This window comes from Mesoplodon densirostris, chromosome 11, assembly GCF_025265405.1.
Source record: "Mesoplodon densirostris isolate mMesDen1 chromosome 11, mMesDen1 primary haplotype, whole genome shotgun sequence".
Taxonomy (NCBI): Eukaryota; Metazoa; Chordata; class Mammalia; order Artiodactyla; family Ziphiidae; genus Mesoplodon; species Mesoplodon densirostris.
Window position 1 is genome coordinate 47,171,568 of NC_082671.1, and position 15,495 is coordinate 47,187,062.

At 52.1% G+C, this 15,495-nt stretch overlaps 1 protein-coding gene across 3 annotated transcripts; it reads left to right on the forward strand.

The window, feature by feature from the left end:
* The first annotated feature begins 5,803 nt into the window (after positions 1-5,803).
* ITGB7 (integrin subunit beta 7) lies at positions 5,804-14,786 on the forward strand. 3 transcript variants are annotated; one of them, XM_060113000.1, is made up of 14 exons: positions 5,804-6,004; positions 7,868-8,069; positions 8,159-8,329; positions 9,268-9,509; positions 10,087-10,245; positions 10,555-10,650; positions 10,809-10,898; positions 11,936-12,088; positions 12,379-12,572; positions 12,920-13,143; positions 13,392-13,611; positions 13,745-13,953; positions 14,269-14,429; positions 14,706-14,786. In XM_060113000.1, the coding sequence occupies exons 1-14, from the start codon at positions 5,804-5,806 to the stop codon at positions 14,784-14,786; spliced, it is 2,403 nt and encodes an 800-aa protein (XP_059968983.1). The 3 variants fall into 3 exon arrangements, with proteins under 3 accessions (XP_059968983.1, XP_059968984.1, XP_059968985.1); XM_060113001.1 differs by lacking the exon at positions 10,555-10,650; XM_060113002.1 differs by lacking the exons at positions 12,920-13,143; positions 13,392-13,611.
* Positions 14,787-15,495: the final 709 nt, after the last annotated feature.

The following is a 15,495-nucleotide window of genomic DNA, read 5'->3' on the forward strand; positions in this document are numbered from 1 at the left end:
TCCTCCTGCGACCCATCTGATGTTCACTGAACACCTGCTAGGAGACGGACCCTGCAGCTTCAGTCAGTCCCTTGCTGGTGGAGGAGACAGACCTGGGAACGGATGTCACATCCAGTTCCTTCTCAAAACTCCCTGTGGTCAAGTGTGGGCCTCAGCCTCTTTTCCCTGCAGCCTCGTCCTTGCCCGTCTCCAGCTGCCATGCCCATGCTCAGCTTTGCACAGTTCGCCTCCTCCACCCACATCCTGGGCCCCAGCACCATTTGGCTCCTTGGCCCCCCAACTTCATTCTCTGAGCCTGGCCCTGTGCCTGTCTCTCCAACCTCCCAGCTGTCTGGTCCTTGAATTTTTCGAAGCCTCCCACCCCCATTACTTCTCATCCACCGATTCTCTTATCGAGCCCTTAGTGCTATGTTCTCCTCTAAGCAGTTGATACGAATAATCTCATTTAATTCTCACAATAATGCTATGAGTTCCGCTTGACAGATGAGAAAACAGCCACAGGAAGGGTAAGTAATTTACCTAGGGTCCCACTACTAGTAAGTGATAGAGCTAGGATTTGAACTTGGGCAGTTTGGCTCCAGAGCCTGTGTAGTTAAGCACACACTGTAAGGCAGTGGGCACCAGGTTTTCAGAATGAAAAATAGTCACTCATTTCCCCCTCCGACAGTACTTATTGCCTCCATATTTCTTCCTTCCTGTCATGTTCCTATATGAGGAAATAGAACATCAATTTGGGAGGCAGGCAGACCTGGATTTAAATCCAGACCATCTAGTTGCTAACTATGTGACCTCGGGCAAAATACTTTGTAATTCTAAGCCTCTGTATCTGTAAAATTAGGGGGCTGGAGGGAGGTTAACACCTATGTCATGAGGTTGCTGCTGTGAGAATGAATTGTAACATTATGATACATCCAGTATATAATGGGTGCTCAACAGATGAGCTTCCTTGCTTCCTTTGTCCAGATCCCTGTATTATCAACTCCCTTGGCCCAATTTCACCCTTATCTGCTCCACCTTCTCCTAGGTCAGTCACCCCCACCAGCCCCAAGTCTCCCCCACCCTGGGGCGTGTCACTTCCTCCTCTGCAGCCTCCCACATCAGTACACAAAGGCTGCTGCTACCACCGGAGGGAGGAAGGGCTGCTCTGCACGCACCTGTGAGTACCAGGGCAGCAGCTCTCCTGCCTCCTCTCCTACCCGCCCAGGCCCCACCTGGTCCTAACCTCCTGGGAAGAGGGCTCTGACCTGAAGACACCCAGGGTTCAGCTGAGTCTTGAGAAAGGCTCTGAAGACCTCTCTGCATTCCCAAGATCTCCTGTTCCTCTTCCCTCTTCCAGTCTCACAAGCCCTCCCTCCCCCCACCCATCCCTCTTGTGTTGGTTTCCCAAGAGTGGGACTGGAGAGAGAAAAAGGAGGTAGGGGATGCATTAGTGCTATCATTTGCTTGCCGGCTATGTGTTATGGATTATGACGAGGTAAGGTTCTCCCAATATTACTCCCCAGCTGCCATCCCTGCTGCCTGATGCCTTGTGCTCGGCTCAGGCCTCCTCCCGGTTGGTACCTTGGCCACAGATCCCACACTCCTGGAAGACTGTGGCTCAGCGGCTCAGTTCTGTCCCCTCCTTGTGACTCTGAGTGGGCAGCAGAGGGTTCCTCCTGACTTGGGAGATCTGGATGGGTTGGGGAGATGCTCTCTTTCTCAGCTGCTCGGGGGGCAGTGGGGTATGTACTGGAGTCAGAATTAAGTCCAGGAAAATGGATAACCACAGAGGGAGAGAAGCGAAGATACAGGAAGGCCAGAAGGAAAGAGAAAGGGGATCAGATAGAGCCCATTGGGGCTGGTGGGGAGAAGGCACAACTTTCCATGAAGATGGTGCCCGGGTTGGAGGGGAGGAAAGCAGCAAACAAAGCGAGAGGCCTGGCCTGTGTCAGTCCCTGCTCTGCTGTAGTTCGCTGGGGGACCTTGGGCAAGTCACTCACCACTCTGGGATTCAGGTTTCCATCTGCAAAAAGAGGGGATGGAAATAGAAGATTTTGCCATTCTACGGTTAGGATCAGAGTGGGAAAGGAAGTAAAACAAAGAACTGTGAAGAAGTGGAGGAGAAAAGTAGCTGCAAGATGGAATCAGATTTCTGACTAGGAAGAGGAGACAGAGAAAGGGAGAGACAGATTAAGAGAAGCAGGTGGCAGGTCACGTATCCTGAGGAGGGGAGAAGGGGGTTGGGGAGGGGAGTCCAAGGGCCCCCTTTAGGGGAGATGAGTGACTTTTTTGAGCTCTCTGGGACTGTCCTATCCTGGGGGACAGTGTGGCCTGGAGCCCCACCTGTGAGAGATGAGTCAAAACTGGGCTCCGTGCTGCAGCATCCCCAGCCTCGCCGACCACAGGCGTGCAGAGCCAAGGAGGCTGAGGTTACGCTGAGGCTGAGCCCTGGGCTAGCCTCTCACAGGAGGGTGGAGACTCTGTTAAATATATATCTACTACCCCTGAGGTCACAGGTGGTGGGGAGCAGGACAGGGGCGGTCAGCAACTTGGCACCACACCCCTTCGCCACACCCCGTGCAGATCATCTGGTACTGAGTCTCGGCCCAGGCTGAGAAGGATGCAGATGCTTTCCGACAAGGAGTTAGCTGGCCTTTCAAATACACTGTTGATGGGGACGTGAACTGGCACAGCCCTTCAGGAGGTCATGTCAGTTATGCTGGCACTACTCACCAGTATTACAAATGATACCTATTTATTAACCCTACAAATCCTCTTCCAGGGGTTTATCCTACAACATGCACACATGTGAAATGATAAATCCATGGATTTTCACTGCAGCATTGTTTATAATAGTGAATAATTAGAAACAACATAAATTCCCATTACAAGAGACTAAATACAACAGGATATATCCATGCAATGGAAATCTATACAGCTGTAAAAATGAACAAGGGAGTTCTTTATTTTCTTGGGTGGCAGGAACTCCAAGAAAACTAGTCTGACCAAGTAAGATGCAAAACTGGGTGTAAAGTATTCTAGCATTTGTTGAATTCTATTGTTTGATTCTATCATTTGAAGAGTATATATGTGTTCATGTTAGTTTGTATATACACTAAATGTCTCTAGAAAGATTATAGGCAACAAAAGATAATAATAAATGATGGTTATTTATTTGAAGTTAAGTGTGCAAACTGGGGTGGATGGGGGATAGGAGTGGGAGATTTCTATCATCTTAACTTTTTGGTTTTTTAAATTATGGTAAAATACACATTAAATTTATAATTTTAACCATTTTAAGTGTACAATTCAGGGGCATTAAGTACATTCACAGTGTTGTGCAACCGTAACCGCTATCTAGTTCCAGAACTTTTTCTTCACTCCAAAAGGAAACTGCCCATTAAGCAGTCACTCCCCATCCTCCCCTCCTCCCCAACCCCTGGCAACCACTAAGTTACTTTCTGTCTCTATGGAGTTGTCTAGGCGGGCTATTTCATATCAGTGGAGTTGTACAATATGTGGTTGTTCATGACTGGCTTTGTTCATTTAACATAATGTTTTCAAGGTTCATCAACGTTGTAGCATGTATCAGTACTTCATTCCTTTTTATGGCCAAATAATATTTCATTGTATGGATATACCACATTTTATTTATCCATTCATCAGGTGATGGGCATTTGGGTTGTTTCTACCTTTTAGCTACTGTGAATGGTACTGCGATCAACAGTATTGCACAAGTTTGTGTTTGTTTAAACACCCGTTTTCAATTCTTTTAGGGATATCCTTAGGGGTGGAATTGTCAAGTGCTAGGATGATTCTGTGTTTTAACCTCTTAAAGAATCACCAAACTGTCTTCCACAATTGTACCGTTTTACATTCCCACCAGCAATGTATGAAGGCTCCATTTTCTCCACGTCCTCATCAACACTTATTTTCTATTTTTTTTTTATTACAGCCATTCTAGTGGGTGTGAAGTGGTATCTCGTGGTTTTGATTTGCATTCCCCTGATGACTAATCGTTTTGAGCATCTTTTTATCTGTTGTTAGTCACTTGTCTATCTTCTTTAAAGAAACATCAAAGTCCTTTGCACATTTTAAAGCTGGGTTGTTTTTCCCTTTGCTGTTGTTAGAGTTCTCTAATATATTCTGGATACTTAACAGATAATGTGATTTGCAAATATTTTCTCCCATCCTGTGGCCTGTCTTATCACTCTCTTGATAGTGTCCTTTAATGCATAAAAGTTTTAAATTTTGATGAAGTCCAATTTATCTAATTTTTCCTTCATTGCTTGTGCTTTTGATGTCATAGCTAAGAATCCATTGTCAAATCCAAAACCATGATGATTTATCCCTATATTTTCTTCTAAGAGTTTCATAGTTTTAAGAACTTATACTTAGGTCTTTGGTCCATTTTCAGTTAATTTTTGTATATGTTGTGAGGTAGGAGTCCAACTTCATTCTTTTACATGTGGATATCCAGTCACCCCATTACCATTTGTTGAAGACTATTCTTTCTGTATTGAATGGTTTGGCATCTTTGTTGAATATCAACTGACCATAAGGGATGGATTTATTTCTGAACTCTCAATTCTATTCCATTGATCTATTTGCCTATCCTTATGCCAATACCACACTGTCTTGATTACTGCGGGTTTGTAGTAAGGTTTGAAAGTGAGAAGTGTGAGTCCTCCAACTTTGTTCTTTTTCAAGATTGTTTTGGCTATTCATGCAATTCCATGTGAATTTTAGGATCAGCTTTTCCATTTCTATAAAAACGGCCATTGGGATTTAACTTTTTGACTTTTGAAGCATGGTAATAAATTGCCTATTCAAATTTTTTTTTTTTTTTTTTTTTTTTTTTTGCGGTATGCGGGCCTCTCACTGTTGTGGCCTCCCCCGTTGCGGAGCACAGGCTCCGGACGCGCAGGCTCAGCGGCCATGGCTCACGGGCCCAGCCGCTCCGCGGCATATGGGATCCTCCCAGACCGCGGCACGAACCCGTATCCCCTGCATCGGCAGGCGGACTCAACCACTTGCGCCACCAGGGAGGCCCTCAAATTTTTAATCTAGATCCCCTTTGTGCAATGTACAGGAAAGAGAAATTTTTATCAAACCTGGCCTTCCTTCCTCCATTATCCCAGACCCTTTAGACAGTTCTTCTTATGGTCTTTTATTCCTCTTGCTACCATGTCAGTCAATTACAGCTGACTTTCCCTGCCTCTTTCACACACTCCCTCATCTGCTCCAGCTTCATTTCCTCCCATTCCTAATCCCTGACTTTTCCCCCTTATTTAGAGCCCCTGACCCTCTTCCTTTAGAATCCAAGGTTATGAAAGCTAGAAGGGCTGTCAGATTATTTTTTCAACTCCATTACTTTACGGCTGTGGAAACTAAGGCTCAGAGAGAAAATCTGACTTGACACCAGCCAGTGAGTGACTGAGGCAGGACCAGACCTGGTCTGTTTCCTGTTTGGTTCTCTTTCCACTATGGCTTGGAATCTTGGTGAATAGACCTGTGTGCAGACCTTAGTGCCTCCAGGTCCACTCTCCAGACTCTTAGGCTATCTTGCCCACTCTGGCCTCATGAAGTCTGCACACAGGAGGGTTGGGTCTTTTCCAAGGCTCCTACCCTAGCCTGGGATCTGCCCCTTCCTGCCATTTTGAAGAAACTGCTGAATCCACAGGGGGAAGTGAAACTATGGGGAGAGAGAAAGAGTTGGGGTAGAGTTCTGAGAGGGACAACCACAGGCTAAGTTTAGAGGGCTGAGAGCTTGGGGGCCCTCGCTGAGGACCCACATGTCCCCCTTTATATCCTATTACAGACCATGGTGGCTTTGTCAATGGTCCTTGTTTTCCTGCTGGCCCTGAGCAGAGGTGAAAGTGAACTGGACACCAAGACCTCATCCCCACAGGAGACCACCGAATGGGGGGATCCTGGGCTGTCCCTACCAGGGTCCTGCCAGCCAGCTCCCTCCTGTCAAAAGTGCATCCTCTCACACCCGAGCTGTGCATGGTGCAAGCAACTGGTAAAGATGGGCCTGTGGCCTTTGAACCAAGTGTTACGTGTGTGTACAGCCTGGATATACGAGTGTGATTGTGTGGGTACATATGTGACTTTCTGGGTGCACTCTGTAGTTCTGTGTGTGACTGAGTTTGTGCACATAGGACTCCTGTCTGTGATTGTATGTGCGTATATGTGTGTGTGCATACACATGCACTCAAGGTTCCTGCGCATGTATGTTTACATCTGTATCTGTGTATTTGTGTATATGTGGAGAAGACTTGTGACCATAAATTTGGAGGAAGCCATGTTCCTGCTGGAACTCATGCTTGTGTATAGGGAGAGGGATCTTTTGTGGGTGTACATGTGAGAAAGTGTATTTTGTCAGCTTGGGCTGTCATAGCAAAATACCATAGATTAGGGGGCTTAAGCAACAGAAATTTATGTCTCACAGTTCTGGAGGATGTGAAATCCAAGATCAAGGTGGTAGCTGATTCAGTTCCTGGTGAGAACTCTCTTCCTGGCTTGCAGATGGGCTGCGGACAAGCTCTCTGGTGTCTCCTCTTATAGGGATCTAATCCCATCATGAGGGTTCTACCCTCATGACCTCACCTAACCCTAATTTCTTCTCAAAGGCCCCATCTCCAAATATCATCATGTTGGGGGTCAGTCCACTGCAGAAAGTATGTGGTTGGGTCTCTGGATCTGTGGTGGGGGTGGGGCATGTTCCTAGGTATGTAGCAGCCTGTGACCGGGAGGGTAGAAAGGAAGGAGCTGGAAGCCTGTGGGCTTTGGGGGAAAGGCTTGAGCTACCTAAGTGACAAGAAGGATGCTGGGGAGAGGGTGTCTCCCTGGCTGGTCAAACAAGACTGTTCTTTGTTTTTTTTTAATTTTGGGGGAAATTTTAATTAATTAATTTATTTTTTGGCCATGCCATGCATGTGGGATCTTAGCTCCCCGACCAGGGATCAAACCAGCGCCACCCCCCTCCATTGGAAGCAGGGAGTCTTGACCACCAGGGAAGTCCCAGGCTGTTCTTTTGTTTATGCCTTAAGGAGACAGGGCTCATGGTGTAGCAGAGCATGAGGAGCGCCTGGACTGGAGGGTGGGGAAGAACTGTCTCTCTCACAGGAAGATGGAGAGTTAGATGAGATAAGAAATGAGGGCACACTCACTAGGAGGCAGAGCCACGCAACTGAGTGGGTCCAGGGGAAAGGCACATAGTGAATCTGGGAGGCCGGGAAGGGGAAGACTCAGAGTCAGTGGGAGGCAGAGGCCAGAGGCGCCAGGCAGGGACTCTCGGGACAGCTGGGTATATGTCTGTCTCCTCCAATCCCCCGACCAGAGGCTGGCACCCGGGTCAGCTGAGAAGCCACTCTAACCATTTCCTTCCCCTGTGGCTTCCCAGCCAATGCCAGGGGTACCAGACACATTGAGGGGGAGCGGGGGGTTCTCTCTTGTCCCCATCCTTCCCCTTCCCAGGGACTGTGGGTCTTAGTCTGACCCCCTTCCCATTTTGGCCTGAGCATTCAGGGGAGGTTGGACTAGGAGGTCAGGCTCCTCCTTTTTTAATGGCAGTGAGGTCCCTGAGGTCTCAACAGGAAGTCTGTGGCACTGGGGGAGTGGAGAGGTAGGGTGTCTGGGGAAAGGGGGCATCCAGATAAGGGTAGGAGAAGGGGCGGTGCTGTAGAAGTGGGCTCTGACAAGGAAGAAAGGACGGCGTTCAAGGGTAGCTGTGGAAGGAAGGGAGGGGAGGGAATCAGAGGGGCCCAGGGAGTTGCCTGACAGGGGAGGGCCTGGAAGTGGCCGGGATGCCACGGTGGTTCTGGGAGCAGGGCTGAGGGGTCCAGGGGACTAGGGTCCCGACACGCCTCCCCTTGCGGCGCAGAACTTCACGGCGTCCGGGGAGGCGGAGATGCGGCGCTGCGCCCCGCGAGAGGAGCTGCTGGCCCGGGGCTGCCCCCCGGGGGAGCTGGAGGAGCCCCGCGGCCGACAGGAGGTGCTGCAGGACGAGCCGCTCAGCCAGGGCACCCGCGGCGAGGGGGCCACGCAGCTGGCACCGCAGCGGGTCCGGGTCACGCTGCGGCCGGGTGAGTTAGGGGGTGGTGGGCCGCCAGGCCCGGGGCTGGGCTGGGATTCCACCGCGCCCCACCGACCTCCCCACTACCTCCACCCCCAGGAGAGCCCCAGCAGCTCCGGGTCCGCTTCCTTCGAGCCGAGGGATACCCTGTGGACCTGTACTACCTTATGGACCTGAGCTACTCCATGAAGGACGACCTGGAGCGCGTGCGCCAGCTTGGGCACGCGCTGCTGGTGAGGTTGCAGGAAGTCACCCACTCCGTGCGCATTGGTGAGCCCCGCGGAGCCCTGCCCCGCACCTGCCGGCCCTCTGCCTCTAACCAACCACCCCGCTAGCTTCTGCCAATGTCTAGGGCACACAAGGGCCCCACCTGCCCTCTCCCATTTTTTTGTTTTTGTTTTTTTCAAGAAAGTAAAGCAAGGGTTTACTTAAGTGAAAGTATGCTCTCAAGGGAAGAGCAGGGAGGCTCAGGTGAGTAGCTAGCTGCCCTGAGTTTTTTTTCCCAGCCGGTTATGTGGGGCATAGAAATGAAGGGGCAGAATATTCACTGTGTTCTCTCCCGGTTTTTAATGGACCGGGCCAGGCCACGGGTTCCTGACATCTCTCCCCAAAGACATCTATCTTCTAGGTCAGAGCTAGAGGGGGTTTGAGAGACTGTCCAGTAGGACCCCTCATTTTACTGGAAGGGTAACTGAGGCCTTGAGTTTGGAGAGACTGTGTTCAGACAGCTCCCAGGGTCAGACAGTGCCCTAGACGCACCCACCTGGACACTGCCCTGATGCCACTTCTCAGGCCCGTGTCTCCTGGACAAGGTCTAAATGCCATTATCCCTGCTGTACACTCTGCATTCTGTACTCGTCCCTCCCCTGTTCAAGATCCCCTCCTCCATCTTATGATGCTGCTACACCACACACCTGTTCATTCTTCCCCAGCCTTAACCAACCCCCTGCCTGCCCCCCGCTGTGCCCTCCTCTTCTCCATCCTTCACTCCCCTGAACCTGTGCTCTCACCCCTTTGCCCCTGCTGGGTCCTGGGTCCCTGCCCTCTAGGAGCATCCTCTCCCATCACCTCTGCTATGACTGTCCCCCCCGCCCCCCACTTCCCAGGGACTCCCCTCCTGAGTCCTCAGCAGTGCCCCCCACACACCGCCCTGCATCCTGCTGCTGTCCAGTGACTTCTGGCACTGCCTTCATGACTCCTCCTCCCAGGCTTTGGTTCCTTCGTGGACAAAATGGTGCTGCCCTTCGTGAGCACAGTGCCCTCCAAGCTTCGCCACCCCTGCCCCACCCGACTGGAGCGCTGCCAGCCACCCTTCAGCTTTCACCATGTGCTACCCCTCACCGGGGATGCTAAGGCCTTCGAACGGGAGGTGGGACGCCAGAGCGTGTCCGGCAACCTGGACTTGCCTGAAGGAGGCTTTGATGCCATTCTGCAGGCTGCCCTCTGCCAGGTGAGGGGGCGGGGAAGGGCCCTGAGTCTGAAGGGCTGCTTGGGGCCAAGATGGCCACCTATGGTTATGTAGTTCACAATTCTACTCTACGGGGTGGTCTTTGTATTATAGTCCCTGTAGTTTGCATATCTATTTTGACAATTTGCTAGTGGATTGGAGTAAAATGTCTTGAGGAACAGGCATTTTTTTTTTTTTTTTGATGTGGACCATTTTTAAAGTCTTTATTGAATTTGTTACAATATTGCTTCTGTTTTATGTTTTGTTTTTTTTGCCGCGAGGCATGTGGGATCTTAGCTCCCCAACCAGGGATGGAACCTGCACCCCCCTGCATTGGAAGGCGAAGTCTTAACCACTGGACCGCCGGGGAAGTCCCGAGGCGTGTTTTTCTAATTCACAAGAAGGCCTCCACTAGCAGCAACCCTGTTTGAGGGGCTGGGGAGAAGCAGGGAGCTGGAGACAGGGGGCTGGACAAACTGACCAGAACAAGGCTGGCTAAATCCTTGCTCCTAGAGCAGGCGGGGGTGGCTCAAGGGCCATCCACACCCAAGTGCACAGCCTACCCCCCGCCCCACCCCAGGAGCAGATTGGCTGGAGAAATGTGTCCCGGCTACTGGTGTTCACTTCAGATGACACATTCCACACAGCTGGGGATGGCAAGTTGGGTGGCATTTTCATGCCCAGCGACGGGCACTGCCACTTGGACAGCAATGGCCTCTACAGTCGCAGCCCAGAGTTTGTGAGTCGCCACCCTCCCCTGCCCCGCTCCATCAGAGCCACACCTCCTCTCCTCCCAGGAACCCACCCTCCAGCCTCACTGTCCTTACGGGTGATGGCCACCCTGCCATCTTCCCCAGAAGTGCCTCCTCTCCATGTCCCCCCACTGCTCAAACCCAAGTCACTCCACTCCCTGGCCCTTCCCTCCTTCTTGCCAAGCCTCTAGGGCTCTTCTAGCTGGTGGAACCCTGGATTTCCTGGGTTGAGGGCACCTTGCGTGTTGTGAGGGGGACTTGGGGGGCGCTCACCTTGTCCTGACCCCCTGCTCCAGGACTACCCCTCCGTGGGTCAGGTAGCCCAGGCCCTCTCTGCGGCAAACATCCAGCCCATCTTTGCGGTCACCGGTGCCACACTGCCTGTCTACCAGGTGAGAGTCGTCTGAATGCCAAACCCTCCCACTCCCAGCCTTCCTCACTTCCCTCACAGGCCCATTCTCCTTCCCCCATATGCCCTCCTTCCAGACCCCCAGAAGCTTATTTCCCTAGAGCTGTGACCCACCATTTCCCTCAACTCCTCACGTCGCAGGAGCTGAGTAAGCTGATTCCCAAGTCCGCAGTGGGGGAGCTGAGTGAGGACTCCAGCAATGTGGTACAGCTCATCATGGATGCTTATAATGTGAGGGGCCAGCGTGGAGGGAGGGGGAGGGTGGGCACTGGGGAAAGATGCAACGGGACCCTCAGGTGGGGTGGCAGAACTAAAAGGGGACGATCACTTTTTGTTTAACACTCCACAGCTCCTACCCACAGTTTGCATGTGGCTGTCATTAATAGCTCATTCACTCAAGTCAGTCTTGCACTCATAAATCTTAAGTGCCTGATTTGTGCAGAGCGTGGAGCCCTGCTCTGGCAAGGAAGGGAATTAACATTGATTGAGCTTTTATTTCATGCCAAGCACTGTCCTGAGTACACACACTGTTTGCTGTCTCATTTATCCCATTAAAAGCCCTGCCTGGAAACTAGTGTTCCAATTTTATCGATGGGGATACAGACACAGGGAGGCTAAGTGACTTGCCCAAGGTCACAGAGATAACAGATGGAACGGCTGGCACTTGTCCCCCAGTCAGTCTGTACATAAAGAATGTGACATCTGGAGACTGCCTTCACTAAGCTTATAAATAATTTGGAGATATTCTTTACAGGAACCATAGAATTTTACAGGTAGAAGGAACCATAAAAATTTGTGTTTCTTGGGTTTAGGTCTTATCTCTGCAACTAGACTGTAGCCTTCTTGATAACAGGGACCATGTTCTAAACCCATGGCAAGAAAATTCGAGACAATATCTAATTTCCCAGGACAAACTCAATTGAAAGAATCTGCCCTTTAGACCCTGTATGCACACCGGTTATGTGTCCCGATCTGGGGTTTGAAAAACACAGCCACTGCATGTTTACAGTGCTGGCCAGCCCCTGACCCCCAGCAGGCCGTCGCTGCAGCTGCACTGAAATGCTGTTTTAGAAGCCTCTGGCTTCTGTGTTCTCACTCAAGGTTATCACAGGTCCTTCCTGCAGAAACTCCTCCTCACTGGGCAGAATGGAAGGAGTCCCCAGGTGGGCTGAGGGCAGGCTTCTGGCAGGATTTGGAACAGCTGGAGAGGGCACGAGGTGGAGCTGGAGTCCTGCCTTCACATGGTTACTCTTTCTCCCTTTCCACAGAGCCTATCATCCACTGTGACCCTTGAACATGAACGCTCTCTACTCCCTCCTGGGGTCCACATCTCTTACGATTCTCAGTGTGGGGGTCCTGAGAAGAGACAGGATGAGGCTGGTGACAGGGGCCAGTGCAACCACGTCCGAATCAACCAGACAGTGAGAAGGAAGGGCGTGGGGGTGGGAGTGGGAAATTGAGCAGGCAGGGAGAGACGGAGGACAGGCCCAGGAAGCAAAGCAAAAAGCATGGGGTAGCCTTCCACCCGTCCTTTCTGAGCTTTAACGAGCAGCCTGCTCAAGAGTGTTTCTAGGAGATGGGTGTTAGCGCGACCCTATCCCTTCATTTGCTAGGAAGCAGGGTTCTAGATGACCAGTGGGTTTGGTGTGTGCCCGTGCACATACAGGAGCGCACATGATCTTAGTTTGATTTCCGCCTGCCCTGTCCTCAGGTGAATTTTTTGGTTACTCTCCAAGCTACCCACTGCCTCCCAGAGCCCCATTTGCTGAGGTTCCGAGCCCGCGGCTTCTCAGAGGAGCTGACTGTGGAGCTGCACACACTGTGTGACTGTAACTGCAGTGACACCCAGCTCCAGGCTCCTCACTGCAGTGACGGCCAGGGGCACCTACAATGCGGGGTGTGCAGGTGAGGGTCTCCTGCTTCCCTTCACCTATATGGCTCCCCTGTATTCCTCCTCCCTTGCCTCCCCTCCTCCTACTGGCATCTCTAGACATCTTTTTCGTAGACAGCCCAAGACCCCACCCTGATTTTCACCTCCTGAAGCTTCTCAGAAATGCCAAACCCTCCCCTCCACAACTCCCCCTCACCCCCTCTATACTCCTTGGTGCTCCATTATATTCTGGCCTCCTGTCAGCCGCTGGTGGCTCTCCAACTATCTTGAGATCTTGGCTTTAGAGGATTCTGGGAAAGGCAGGTCAAGCCATAGTCAAAATCTATGACTCCCCTTTCCCTCCCCTGCCTTCCCCTCCCAGCTGTGTCCCTGGCCACCTGGGTCGACTCTGTGAGTGCTCTGAGGCTGAGCTGTCCTCCCTGGATCTGGAATCTGGGTGCCGAGTGCCCAATGGCACAGGGCCCCTGTGCAGTGGGAGGGGACGGTGCCAGTGTGGACGCTGCACCTGCAGTGGACAGAGCTCTGGGCGTCTGTGCGAATGTGATGATGCCAGCTGTGAGCGACATGAGGGAATCCTTTGTGGAGGTACCTGGAGACTTTGGGGAGAAGGACGGGGTCAGAGTGGCTTCCCCAAGGGTGTTTAGGCTCTGGGAACTTCTCTGCACTAAGGGGAGGAATCAAAGATTCTGGTGTAGGGGTTGGAGGGTATCCGGCACACTTGAGAGGGAGCTGGATGCACAGGAACAGGTCAGCTCTAGGCAGCCTGTGGTGGCATGTGATGTCCAATGCCTGTGGGGAGTATGATTGTCACCCTGCGCATGGCTCTGCCTCAGGCTTTGGCCGCTGCCAATGTGGAGTGTGTCACTGTCACGCCAATCGCACGGGCAGAGCATGCGAATGCAGCGGGGACACAGACAACTGTGTCAGTCCCGAGGGAGGGCTGTGCAATGGGCATGGATACTGCAACTGCAACCGCTGCCAGTGCCTGGACGGCTATTACGGTGCCCTATGTGATCAGTGCTCAGGCTGCAAGACGCCATGCGAGAGACACAGGTGAGCCCTCAGGCCTTGCGCCTTGGGAACAGGGGCACAGGGCTCGTTGAGCCCCTCCCACCCACCTGCTCTTTCTGCATGTGGTTTGGGTGACATCTGTCCAGCTGGTAACTGACTGGCACCTGCTGGACAGAGACTGCGCAGAGTGTGGCGCCTTTGGGACTGGTCCTCTGGCCATGAACTGCAGCCTGGCATGTGCCCATGCCAACGTGACTCTGGCTTTGGCCCCTATCCTGGATGATGGCTGGTGCAAAGAGAGGACCCACGACAACCAGCTCTTCTTCTTCCTGGCAGAGGATGAAGCCGGAGGAAGGGTCATGCTGAGAGTGAGACCCCCGGAAAGTAAGTGGGCAGGGATGCTGTGGACATGCCAGATGGGGCCCTGGAAGTTTAATGGGTAGGGCCTCAGAACTCTGGAGGTAAAGACAATGGGAAATCAGGCTGGGGGTTGAAGCAGAGCTAATGAATCCAGGCAAAAGTGCAGGTGCTGGACCAAACGGACAAGGCTAAGGCCCTGAGCACTGGGATAACCTTGGACTCTGCGGAGGTTCCCTTTGTTTTCAACGACAGGCAGGCCTGGGGAGGCTGGATGAGGCTGGACACACTGTGGGTAACTGGTGATCAATTCCTAGGCCGTCTCTTGTTTCTCTCCCATAGAGGGGTCAGACCACACCCAAATCATCGTGCTGGGCTGTGTGGGGGGCATCGTGGTGGTGGGACTGGGATTGGTCCTGGCTTATCGGCTCTCAGTGGAAATCTATGACCGCCGAGAATACAGTCGTTTTAAAAAGGAGCAGCAGCAGCTCAAGTGGAAGCAGGTAAGGCTGCCCCTACCCCACTGGGTGAGGTCTTCCTTGCTTCCCCTGGTTAGGTGGGCTTTGCTTTCTGCTTCACCGTCTCACCCTCCACCCTGACTCGTTCTACTCAGCCGCCCCCCCCGCCGCTGGCCTAGCCCTCCGCTGTGGGCTTACTCTGGTTCCTCTGCTAGTTCCCATCAGCTCTTGGGGTCCTCCTGCTCAAGTTCTAGGCTGGCCTCTTAGGACTTGATAAAAGTCCTGGGACTTTTCCTCATCATTTCCAACTTCTTTCCCCAGGACAACAATCCTCTCTACAAGAGCGCCATCACGACCACTGTCAACCCCTGCTTTCAAGAGGCAGAAAGCGACCCTCTCTGAAGTGGGGAGGGACACTCACTGCAGGGCTCTGCTCTGGGATGGAGGGAATTGGGGCATGGGGTCTCTCAGTCAGCAGCTTGGTAGGGGGCTAATCCACTGCTGAGCGGTCACCCATACTTCATTCTTAGAGTGACGCCCGAGAGGACTACCTTCTGTGGCAACCTTGCTTCCCTACCTCAGAAGTGGGGGCTACCCCCCCATGTATACAATAAAGAGTCTTACCTCAGAGCACACCTGTCAGTTTGCTTTACCCCAAGGCCAGAGCAGGTTGTAGAGCCTGGGCCTCAGGAAAGCTCTTGTGCATTCCTCCTCCTGCCGCCTGAGGGCAAGAAGTTCTCAGACTTAAAGTGCAGAACAGACTGCACGATATGGGTTGCCTGGGGCGCAGCAGCAGTGGGCCGGGGTGGGCTAGTGAATCCTCAAGTAACGCTGACGTAGGCCTACAGACCACGCTCGGAGAAACACTGCCTTTGCTGGTGTCTGGCCTCATTCTGTCCTGCTGTGCGTGTTTTTTTTCCTTCTTCTGAACTGATATCCTGTACTTATTCTACTTGTTGCTCTCTGCAAAGGGGAGCTTACGGGGTGCTGGAAGTCGTGGGGTGGTTGGTTACACTTGGTGGAAAAAAAGAAAACTACTTTGGCCCCAGTGAAAAAGCTTCTCCCAAGGATATTCTTCCCAAAGAGAGAGAGTATGTACAAAAGCCCCATT